We start from the raw sequence: 12,408 nt of genomic DNA on the forward strand, positions 1-12,408 counted from the left end.
CTCTTTCCTCTGCTGCTGTCACACATGAACCAGCTGAGGTGGTTAGATGAAGACCTGTGTTATGATTGCACAGTCAGCATTTGCACTCTCTGGGAGCGATTTGGTGGTTTCATGCAGTAATGAATAACATGTCTGCTTTATCCTTTTGCTTTTTCCTGCAGAATTCATCACTCCTCTCCACTCTTCATCACCTCCCTACAGCAGAGGAGGTAAGGGTTCCATTTCATATTTTAACTTTTTACTCATTAATTCAAAATTATTCAAGGAGTTATACAAAGCTATTAATGAAAGTATGGCTGATTAAAACACTAGCATTTATACATGTAGTGGATTTTCCTCTAGAAGCGTTTACCACAGATTTACTGCTTTCACTTATTAGATGCTGTTGTACCTGAAACAGATTAAGTAAAAAAAAAAATAAAAATAAAATAAAAAAAGGTGAAACTTTAAATGGAACTATTGTTAAAATCTCCACCCAGATGGAAAGCTTAAATTCTTTGGAATGACCCAAATATTAAGTGACATCATGAAAGAGCTTTGCAGTGGTCTGGGATCAGTGGCATTTTGTGGTCAAACAACTTGGCGGCTGTCAGATAACTGTATGTGTGTTTATTTTATAACGCCATGTTTCTTCCTCTGCGCAGACATGTGCCTTTCCTGGTATTTTCAGCCATGGAGTCAGAAACCTGCTCAGCCTGGATTTAACAAAATGCAACTTACAGAAGGACGATGTTGCTGTCAAGCACCTCAAGCACTTGGAAGGCAGGCTGAATATCACTAATAAATGCCCAGTTCTGGTAAGTAACTATGACACACTTGCTGTCTCCAAAGGGAGATTGAAGTTTTTATTTAGTGGTTGTTCTGCAGAAACATCTGGAAAGGCTCAAAACTAAAAATAACACACTTGCCAGGAAACCACTGGATTTCAACATGACATAGCAAACAGATAGGGAAGCAGTAGCTAAAATCTTATGAGTGGGAAGGAATCTTGCAAGAAGAAAACAGAACAGGCTTCATCGCTTTAGTAAACATGCAACGCCTTGAAGTAGTTTTGTGGTTTGTTTGGAAAATGGCAGCATTGGGTCTGACTGCTGTTTCTCCCTGCAGGTGGACCTGTACTGTAACAACACCACTATGGGATCTGCTCCCATCGCCTCACTAGAAGGTTTCCTTAAAAACCTGAATAACCTGCTGGAGAAGTACCACGAGACATGCCCCTGATAAGGCAGATCAGAATCCAGTAATCCATCAGACTCGGAGCTTTAGGGATCACTGCTAATGTCTGAAAACTGGACATCGATATATTTCTCAGAATGTTGAGGAAGACACTTCTGAATGTTTTATACCTCCTGGCTACTTTCCTAAAATTATCATCTCTGTGCAAAAATCAATGTTTCATTGTCAAACATATTATTATTATTATTATTATTATTATTATTATTATTTTACAATCAATCCAGTTTCTACCAATTCTTTTTTTATTATTTAAGTTCAGAAGAACCAATTTGGTCAAACGATTCTGACTAAAACAAAGAAAGAAGTAATCTGCCTAACGAAGTGATCAAACACTATGCGAGTATAAAACAGTACATTTGTAAAATGTAACATCATGAAGTTGATCATGGTATGTGCTATGTGATTTTAAAAGGTTTACTTATTTATTTTATTTATCATTAATTTATCAACATACAGCAGACGCATATTGAGTTTTTATACTTTAGCTTTGTGTATTTATATATGTTAAGAAAATAGTTGAACTTATGTGATTTAAACATATAACTGAATGTCAACATCATACTGATGTCTTAATGAGATAATATGTAAGAATCCCCTTCTAGTTTGGTCATATTGAACAGTCCCCTCGTTTCTTTACTTTTTAAGAAATTTGTTGTGTTACTTTGGTCCTTAAATGTTATTTTATAGTGCATGAATAAAGTAATCTTTAACAATGTATTCTCTTTGTGAGTGTATATTTCTGCTTTACTCTATACTGACTCATTGATTGGAACCATGTGTGTCACCAGGTGGAGGCAAAAAAGCTCATAAATTGTCAGTCACACAGAACAAGGATGGAGTCAAAACTAAATCCTAAAGTTAGTTATTACATCCTCAGTTATTACAGCTAGAAATTAGTGATCAGGCCCAAAATCTGGGTGTGGTGATGGAGTCAAAACAACCACCCTCCCCCACAAAGAGAGAATAGGCGGCTGTTAATGCTAATTCAGTATTTGGCCAACATGGACTGAACGGCTTCGTTCACTTCCTCTGCTGCTATTGCTAAAACTACAGACAGAAAATCGACGTCATCGTTCACAACTTCTTCTGTTCGCTGATTGGCCCGGTCGAAAATCGACCGGGAACAATCGGAGTCGAGTGGAGAAAGTCCAGACTCTGCTGGAAGAGAAAATTTTTTCGAGCGGAATTGCAAAGGAAGGGAAAACTGGTAATACACTCAACAAATATTAAATATATTTTTGGTCAATACGGTACTTATTTTACAATAAAAATAATTGTTTGTTGGGGCAACAGCAATGGAATTTGGCAATAAAAATTAAGATAAACCTTCAAGCTTCAGCTCCGTCTACTGGTCTTTGGCGCCCTCTACAGGATTCTTTCCAGCAACACAGTGAGTAAGAAAGAGTGTGAGAGAGAGGAAAAGAGAGAGAGAAAGAGCGAAGGGGTAACAGAACTGTGGCTTAACCTACTGAGGAAGTCGCAGCTAAACCAAACTACGACAGTTCCAAAGAGGCAGACTCTGGGGCACCGACCGCAACATGCAGCCGCCACCCAGGAAGGTAAGAGGGTCTAAAGAAGGAGAGCTGATTTTAAAACCTACTTTCACTTTTCTGCTTGCTTGACTTGGATCACATCTGAACAGTTCAGATTGAACTGTTATTTTAAGGCTATTGCTTGATTATAAAGCAAAACTGACATTAGGTTACTGTGTGTGGCAGTGAGATATTTGCAATATTTTAAATGTTTTTACTCTTTGGGGGCGGGGGGGTGGATGAATCAATGTTCTCCCAGCTTTTCTTGAAACACATTTCATTTGAAATATTTTTCAGTTAGCATCAAAACTTAGTAAAATTAGATGTCTGATGTCCAGTATAAACTGGTCTAAGAATATCTTCATGAATTTACTCTGTTGATTATGTTCACATTAAGATGAGATATTGACCTTTTTCTGCAAAATTACTGAGTTTTCTCATGTCTGAAAATAATCATGTTAGTAAGTAAAGGGTGCAGTGCAGATTAAAACTGCAGGTTATTGTTCTGACTACTAAATGAAAGGGAGCTACATGTTAGTATCTCTGACAAAAATGTTTGCATGAATCTGACATTGTATTGTGTCTTAAACACAAAATTAGAAGTAAAATCTGAAAAACAAAGCGTTGCATAGACATTTCAAATCACACTTAAGTCTTTACTATAAACATGGATGCTCAAAAATTTAATATGCACCAACATGGAACCCTTCTCTTTTGATTCAAGGTGATACCAGGGAAAGTCTCTTTCTGCCCTACCATCACAAACATAAATACATCTAGCTAAACACCAATGGAACTTCAACTGCTTTCTGAATATGTCAGGTTGGTTTGGTGTGAAAACAATGAATAATATATTGAGCAGCTGCTGTTTATGGGGTGGAGTTTGCAAAGTTACACTGTCAAAAATGAACAGCAACAATTTGGTCTATTTAGCTTGTCATAACAGAAATAAAGAAGGTTCATTTTTCAAAGTCATATTTTCACCATGTCATTCACTCATTTATAAATGCCACTGTTTCAAGCTATGTATTTACTTAGCAAGCTAATAAAGCTTACAAACTAAATATTTAGCACCAATTTAAATGCTTAGTTGGCAATCTAAATAAGTAACTTCAAATTAAATACTTGGCGAGCTAAATGTTTACTTTGGAAGCTAAATATTTAGTTTCCTTATCAATTGGTTCTAGATATCTGATTCCATCTCCCTCCTGCTGACAGTGTGGACATGCTAAGCTGCTATCAGCATGTTCTCTGTTTCCATATGACTCAGTAATTAAACCTGCTGCACCAAACTTCAATGCAGTTCAAGTTAATCAGAAGGTTCCAGTTTTATAGACACTGCTCTTTTTCTATCAATGTCAAATTTAAGAGGTGGTTTTTCAGCTGCTCTCTCAGAGCTCCTTACCACAAACACACAGCAACCTGCTGCTCGTTTTCCTTCACTATCACACCGACTATTCACATCATAAACACAGGCCATAATCTCTACTATTTTGGATGGTGGATTAGGCTGTGCTCTGTTAGCACTAGCATAGCGTCATCGCTGTTCTTTGTGGCAGGCTGGTGAGATGTGAAAACTCTTCTGCCATTGGGGGGCAGGAAGGAAGATGTTTCAGCTAGCCTGCAGACGTTAGCACTTCTCCATATCTACTCATACATCTCTTGAATTGGGTCATCGTAAACAGGATGTTTAGCAATGGCAAAGCTGACGGTGCGATTCTGTTCTTTAAGTCATAGGAGCAGTCATAAGAGCCAGGCAAGAATATGATGAGAAAGTTCACATCTCACTTTTTGTGGTTTCTACTGGTAATGCATTGTAGTACACGCTATCGCTTTAGCTGGCACCATGAGAGAGCATAACAAAACTAACTGAACTACTCATTTACACTGTAATTAGGTAATTAGCACAAATTACATTTGAAATTAAAGTATGTCTGTCAGTTGATCAGTGACGGCTAAACGCATGGATGAGTTGTGCTGCAGGGAAAAAAAGACAAAGTTCAAACCAAAACTTGGTGGTGTCGACGGAATCAGAGTCCTTCTCTCCATAAAAGGTGAAAATACAGAACAATTCAACCTGCATATCATACAACATGATATGGAGATTGTAATCAATATAACACTGCTCTTACTGTTCACCAGGATCACCACAGAAGCAGACTGTCTCACCAGGGCACATACTGCAACTCCATTCCAACAGTCCTTTACACAGTATGAGTGTAAAAATGAAGGCTTTGATTAGGATATATTAGAGACTTGGAGGAAAAAAAGAGTCAGTGGGTTTTGGTTTGGAAAAATCAACCAAAACCCACACAGCATGTTGGATTGACTCAAAGCCAGTCTCCTTTTCAGTCACAGAACGCCCAAACCACTGCACAAGAAAAAATACCTGCTGACCACATTTAAAAAAATAGCATCCCTAATAACATCAGCAGTTCTGTTTTTTAATGCTTGCAGAGGAAATTGCTCTTTGGTTGGTACCTCTGGATGGACTGGAGTACAGTTGACACTGGCTCACCACATCCCATGCTGACATGATGCTTCAGGGCGACTGAAGGAGCAATGCCTACATCCTAAATTAGCAGAAGGACCTATGTTGTAGAAAGAATGTGACATCACTTTGTCCTGTGTAGTTCTGCATAATATTGTGCTAGACCAGGGATGGGCAATCCTGGTCCTGGAGGGCCGGTGTCCTGCAACTCTTAGATGTCTCCCTGGTCCAACACACTTAAATCCAACAGCTGAATCACCTCCTAAGTGCAGTCAAGTTTTCCAGAGTCCTGCTAATGACTATTTGACTATTTGTCCTCCATTATTTGACTCAGGTGTGTTGAAGTTGAGACACATCTAGAAGTTGCAGGAGACCGGCCCTGGAGGCCTGGAGTTGCCCATCCCTGTGCTAGACAGTTCATTGCAAACTATTTTTTATGTCTCCTGTATGGCAGTGTGGTACTCTGAATTGTTTTTTGAGCGTCAAGGTGAGGCCCAACAGATTTACTTCCAGTGATACAGCTCTCACCATGATGCTCATCTTAACATGTATGTGAAACTTTATTAGAACTCACTTTAGGCTCAAATGTAATGGACATGCAGATGGTAAATAAAGGAGAAAGCAAAGGGAAAAAGGTGGGTAAAAGTTTTAAAGGTAGAGCCAAAGGTAAGAGGAGAGAAAGAATCAGAGAAACCAAGTCCACATCCCAGAAGTCTGCTCCTACACCTGCAGAAAGAGAAAAACTGGAATTGCTGATAAATCTAATGAACTGATCTAGGACTGAAAGGCTGGTAAACAGACATTCATCCCGTCTAAACTGTAGCTGCTAAATATTTTTGCTAGGTAAGAATGCTATTAAAATACCAAGTTATATGACACATTAACAGACATAATTTGGTCAAACTACAAAAAAGCTTTTATAACCGTTTTGTCGTCAATGTTAAAAATTCTACTGACAAATTCCTAACAACATGGATGAAGAGTTGGATTACCTGTGAAGTTGTGGATTTGAGGAAATGAGAAATGTCGCCATCCGAGGAGGAATGGGGGGATGGGGGATGGAGGATAGCGAGTTAGAGAGAGAGAAACTACTGTCAGAGCAGAGTGGGAGTGGGGGGCATAATACGAGATATTTACGTGAAAATAATAATACAGGAGCACGTATTATAATGTATAATAGCTCATATATTGGGATTGGCTGGTAAGTTTTTGCTAAAAGAAAAAAAAGTCCCTTTGTCCCTTTGCATAAGAAGCGACAGACAGGAGGGACAATTTGGAGACGCCAAGTTGCATCTCTGAAAGTTTTGAAACAAACTTACCAACCCGTCTCTGAACCTCTGTGCAGGTAAAGGAAAGCCAGCAGGTGAAGCTGCTGTTCTCAGAGCAGCTCAGCAAACTGCAGTGCAAACAGCACCAGGACACTGAGCTGTTGGAGGAGATCAGGTGGGTCATAACACAGATTGGGGGACATCTGTATGAACCCCGCCACTCCCCCCTTCATACCCTCCAACGGGATCACTGATAGGCTGACGGATCAATGCTGACATTCAGTTGAAGCAGTGTCATATTCTGTTTGTCTCTGTATTCCCCAAGGTCCTTCAGTAAGCAGAGAGCAGCTATAGAGAAGGAGTATGCTCAGGTGAGGACACATGGTCTATTTCGGTCCACTGCTGGCCTGTTTACTGGCACCTTTTATGGTTTTACTAGGAATCGTCATCTTTATTGAATTCCTGTCCTATATTTGCTTCTGATATGACATTACTGGGCCCTGCTGTCAGGAATAAGATAGTGATGGCTTCGAGCTTCAACTCACCTGTGGATGTTAGTTTTGCACAGCAGAGCACAATACTGCAACTACTTTTGTAAACGTGAAAAAAATTAGGATGCCTCATTAAATATTCAGCTCTTTAGAAAGAACCGCTCACATTTTGAAGTCTAGTCTTTATCACTGGAAAGGAAATGATTTCATTACGAGTAAATACAAAAATAAACCCTGTTATGTTCATTAAGCAAAAATGCATTTCCTGAGCGAAAGTTAATAATCTAAAAATATTTACTAAGCGCGATGAGTGTGTGAATTTCACTTTTGTTTTTGTACTGAGGTTTTAAAGTGGCAGATTATGTGTTTTTCAGCCACATACCGCCATCTTATAGGATAATAATTAATAACTCGGTTTGTATTTATCACCACGTGCACACATATCTGTACCTACCCAGAATTATTTTTAGAAAGATATTCTGGTTTTCATGTCTCCTCTCTGTGTGTGTTCTCTGCTGTGTGAAACACATCCTGATTCTTTATGCAATTTAGATTCTTGAGATCAGATTATTTAAACATAAAATGTTATGCAATACTTATTAGAATAGCACACTCAAACATCAGTTAAAACTATCAAGCAACAATACCCTTAAAGATGGAAAACATACTTCCTGCCAACCTTTATTCAATTATACATTTATTTATTTTGGTGGTGGGTGGAAAATAAATAATGTATATATCTGTGTAAAACATAGTTATTATTCATAAGGTCATCTCGTTTTCAGGCTCTTCAGAGATTAGCCATCCAGTACCAGAAGAGAGACTGGCAGAGAGGAAATACAGACACTGTGATTTCTGGGTGACTAACACACACACACCCACGCACACACACACACACACATGCACACGCACATGCACACGCACACATGCGCACGCACCCACACATACATAAGTTTATATTTCTAATAGAACTTTGGCTTTGTATTAACCTCCATTAATTTTAGTAACTGCATTTATGCCTGATCCAGACACTACTTAGTTTATTACCAAAAGTCCACACACACACAGATACTGTACTCACCTATTTTACATTACAACACTTTTTTATCCCGTCTTGTTATGAATAACACATTGTAATGCAAGTCAAAATGGAGGGTCATTTTCCCCACACAGGATAAACATGGTTGTTGTTGTAAACTATGCAGCCATTGGTGTCTGATTCTGTTACACAATGAGCAACAAAAGTAAGAAAAACTTTATGACTACCTCCATCCTGTCTCACTCAGCAAAACATTTCATTTTTAATAAGGTGAAAATTAACAAAGTTTTTGGTGAATTATCAGAATCACAAAGTTACTTTTTAAACTTTATTCCCATTGTTCAGGCTCCTAAGGAGACAGTACTAAATCAATAACATGGTTAATGCAAACATGATTATGGCACAAAAATTAATAAGTAATATAGAGGAAATCCATTGTCTTTCTGTTTAATACATCTCCACAGAACAGATGTGGGAGCACATTATTTTAACAGTATATTTAATTTATCCTTTATTTAATATTTTACTTGCATGTCCATATAAACAGGGACGATGCATAAAAATGTTCAAGTTCACCAGTTTGCAGCTCAAGGCCTCTTTCCTCTGGTCCCACAGTGAGGTTTACCTTATTAAAATTCTGATTCAGTGACTTTCTGTGTGTATATTGTTTATACTGTATTGTGTAAGTGTGAATTATTGTTACTGCTGTGTGTGTTTTCAGGAGTGTGTTTGGTGTGTGGCGATCGGTGGTGGACGCCACAGCTCAAACTGCCGCCTCTCGACTCACTGCTGCAGAAGAATACCGCCGGCTTTTTGGACACGCCTCCAAAAGCATCCACAACGCCAAGGAGATCCACGCGAAACGAGTGAGACAGCATGCGAACCTTATGCTGAGGATCATTTAGCAGAGCGAAGTAGCCCCTAAGAAACAATGACGGAGAAACAACACGTTGCAGGTTCTGGAGCAGCTGCAGAGGGTGCAGGGTGAGGTGGTGGACGCACTGCGAGAGCTGCACAGGGTCAAGAAGAACTACCACCATCTGAGTCACATCGCCGGTGTCGCCAGAGAGAAAGCAGCTGACGCCCAGACGAGGTCAGAGATTCAGTAAAACATCGTCCCTTCTTAGGTTTTCCCTCCTGGAGGGTTTCCTCCAGTGTATTACAAGCCTGGCAGGCCACCAGGCTTTACTTGGCTCCCCACCAGGCTAAGTGTTTTATTTTAAATTGATTTTCTTTTTTTTCTTTTTTTTTTTTTACAAGTAACGGTGATAGTAAAGACGGATTAAGGCAGGCAGGTTTATAGTTCACACATTGAACTGGGCGTGAGGGCTGTCCCTGCACCTGCCCTTTGGCTACTATTTCCAAATTACGATGCCAGCTTGTGCACCTCTGAATTTTTGTTAACTTTTAGCATTTTTTACCATGTTTTTTTAACACAAAAACATGGTGGTGGACTGCCATCGTGTCCCTACCATCTGGCTAAGCAGGTTTTCTGGTTGGAAATTCTGCACATGTATGGTTTATATTATCTCAACTAGCTGCAAATATTCTCTTTACATAGAAATCCAAAAAGCTGAGGGGCTGTTATCATCATAAAAGCTCCCGTGTGGCCGTGATGTGTGTAATGATGTGTCACCAGTCAGGCCTGTCACAATAACACATTTTGCTGGACATCAAATTGTACCAGAAATGATTGCAACAAATGATAATATTGTTGTTTTGAGACTATTTACTAATATTGATAATGCTATAATGTAAGTTTTCCCTCTCTGAGACCAAACACGGTTTTTGTATTGTTTTTTACTCATTTGTAATATGTATTCATTTCTACCTGCTTACAGAACTAGAAAGAGTGAACATGGGATTTTCCATTTCAAATCAGGTCAACATAAGATGACTGCTAAGGTATGAATATGCTGTAGCTGTTTCTTTTTTTTCCACATTTTTCTGTATTTTTGGGATCCAAAATGTGTTGTTTGATTCAATTTGATTTAGTCTGTGGGAACTTGATGGATCTACAGTTGAAACCAGAAGTTCACATACACTGAATAAAGAGAAGACATCTTTTTTTCTCACTGTCTGAACTTAAATCGGACCAGAACTCTCTTGTTTTAGGTCAGTTAGATTTACTAAAATATTTCTATTTGCTAAAGGTTGGTCTGATTTAACTTAAGATAGAGAGAAAAAAAAACATGTATGTACATTTTTATTTTTTAGTCTGTCTATGTGAACGTCTGGTATCAATTGTTTTCTCAGTAAATCGGTTTTGCTTGTGAACCTAATTATTTCTGTTTATATATATATATATATATATATATATTTGTTTATGTATAAACAAGTGGATAATCTTATAACTCATGAGAAAAGCCTGTAATTAACTAACCAGTTACAAGATGTTAATCACTGTAAAAGCTGTATGCAGTGTGTAATTGAGACTGAGTAAAGTGCTCTGTTGTGCTCAGTTGTGTGCGTGTGTGTGTGTGCATGTGTGTGTGTGTATGTTTTTGCAGCTCAGTGCCAGGCTGAAAGAGTGTGAAGACCGTTTGAACGAAGCTCGTAACGAATATCTGCTGACCCTTGCAGCCGTCAACTCACATCACCAGCACTACCACACTGAAGACTTACCTCTCCTAATGGAGGTGAGAAACTCACACACTGACCAAGTGGAGGCGAGGGCTTCTCATATTTGGTTATAACCAACCAAGGATGCGACTAGTTTTTCTTGTCGTAAACTGCAGTTCAAAAGACATCAAATGTCTCTTTAACCATTAAAATCTAGTAAAAGTGACTGGTTTCCTCTGCTTTCCTCACCAGCAAATGGACAGAGACGTTTATGATGATTTGAGGCACCACTTTACCCGGCTGTGTGGGACAGAAATGGACACCTGTCTGGCCTCACACAAGCAGTTCAGCAAGATAAGGGATGGTGTTGCTAAGGTTTGTACACATACACACGCACACACGCACACACACACACACACACACACACACACACACACACACACACACACACACACACACACAATACCTGGACATTCCATGGTAAAACTCTGGGATTGGCCATTGCCATTGTTGATTATATGGCTAAAAATGCTTCTTGAGTCAATGTTTTACTAAAAAAAAAATTTTGGCTTATGGGGGAAAAAAACAGTTTTCCCCAAAAATGAACATGAAAACAACCTGTAAAATGAAAGTACAAATTTACAAATAGACTTGTCATGATAATAAATTTTGCTGAGCGATTAATTGTCTAAAAAATTATTGTGATAAACGATAATATTGTTTCAAGACCTTTTGACACTGATTTAATGGAAATGACGTAATAATGCATGCCCTTTCATAGATAGATACACTTTATTTTCAAAAGAACACATAACACTGGAACTGATAAACTAAATAACCAAAACAACCAAAAACAAACAAAAAAGGATTATCAGTCTCCATTAACAAAACAAACGTACTTGAATAAAAACTAAACAACATAAAGCCAAAGTGGAAATAAATACTGCATTCAACAAAAAGAGTGCAGATTATGAAGTCTGTATACTATATTGCCCTTCAGTAATCACTAGATTTAAATAGAGAAGATGGGCACATTCATACTACACAATTTTGTGCCCCTATTTTCCCCTTATAGCAATCTTACAACGTTGGCCGTTCTAAAATTGTCGCTGGTGATTTCGTAACCGATCATCCTGTACTGTGATTTAGATAATCGTGGCCGTTCCGATCTAAATGAGGGGTTTTCCCCGACTGGGAGCGTTAACGCTGAATGTGACAGGTAGCCAATCAGAAAGCGCGGATTCTCCTTGGCGCTTTCTGAGGGGAAATTACGGAGGGGAATCCCAAACAGCTGACAGGCGCAACCCGAAATCCAGCTGACATCGGAGATGATATGTGGAAAACAACATTAATATTTATCCAACATTTCGTGCAAAGAATATAGAAATGACAAGGGGAGGAGTTGGAGCGACACTGCTACTGCAGTTGATAAACCCGGTAACTTTTCAGTTGCTCTTCGTTAATGTGACATAAATAGGTTATAATGATTTTCATTCAGTCAGGACTTTACGCTGATTCTAGCCACACGCGTCACAGGTAGATTCTAGTAAAGCATTGATTAATACCTGATTTTAAAATTAGTTAACTGGACTTGTAGCCATTATTTTGTGCCCTAGTTGCTGGACACCACACGGCACGACGAACCCGATCGAACCGTTATACTTTGGATTTCTGTCGGCTAATGTGTGGTCTCTAGTGTAGTGTGCGCTGGGCATTACACTAAGGAAATGAGGAAGGGAGGGTCAGTGCAGAGCACCTGAGTTGAGCCTTTTTTCATTCAGTGTCATCA

At 38.9% G+C, this 12,408-nt stretch overlaps 1 protein-coding gene across 1 annotated transcript; it reads left to right on the forward strand.

The window, feature by feature from the left end:
- The first annotated feature begins 2,597 nt into the window (after window positions 1–2,597).
- Window positions 2,598–10,963, forward strand: LOC106935796 (F-BAR and double SH3 domains protein 1-like). The gene is made up of 9 exons (XM_015016472.1): window positions 2,598–2,795; window positions 6,605–6,702; window positions 6,853–6,898; window positions 7,804–7,877; window positions 8,779–8,923; window positions 9,014–9,150; window positions 9,899–9,962; window positions 10,641–10,696; window positions 10,872–10,963. The coding sequence occupies exons 1-8, from the start codon at window positions 2,775–2,777 to the stop codon at window positions 10,689–10,691; spliced, it is 636 nt and encodes a 211-aa protein (XP_014871958.1). The 5' UTR covers window positions 2,598–2,774; the 3' UTR covers window positions 10,692–10,696; window positions 10,872–10,963.
- Window positions 10,964–12,408: the final 1,445 nt, after the last annotated feature.

Source organism: Poecilia latipinna, unplaced genomic scaffold, assembly GCF_001443285.1.
Source record: "Poecilia latipinna isolate Pla-1442-1.1 unplaced genomic scaffold, P_latipinna-1.0 Scaffold2023, whole genome shotgun sequence".
NCBI classification, from domain to species: Eukaryota; Metazoa; Chordata; class Actinopteri; order Cyprinodontiformes; family Poeciliidae; genus Poecilia; species Poecilia latipinna.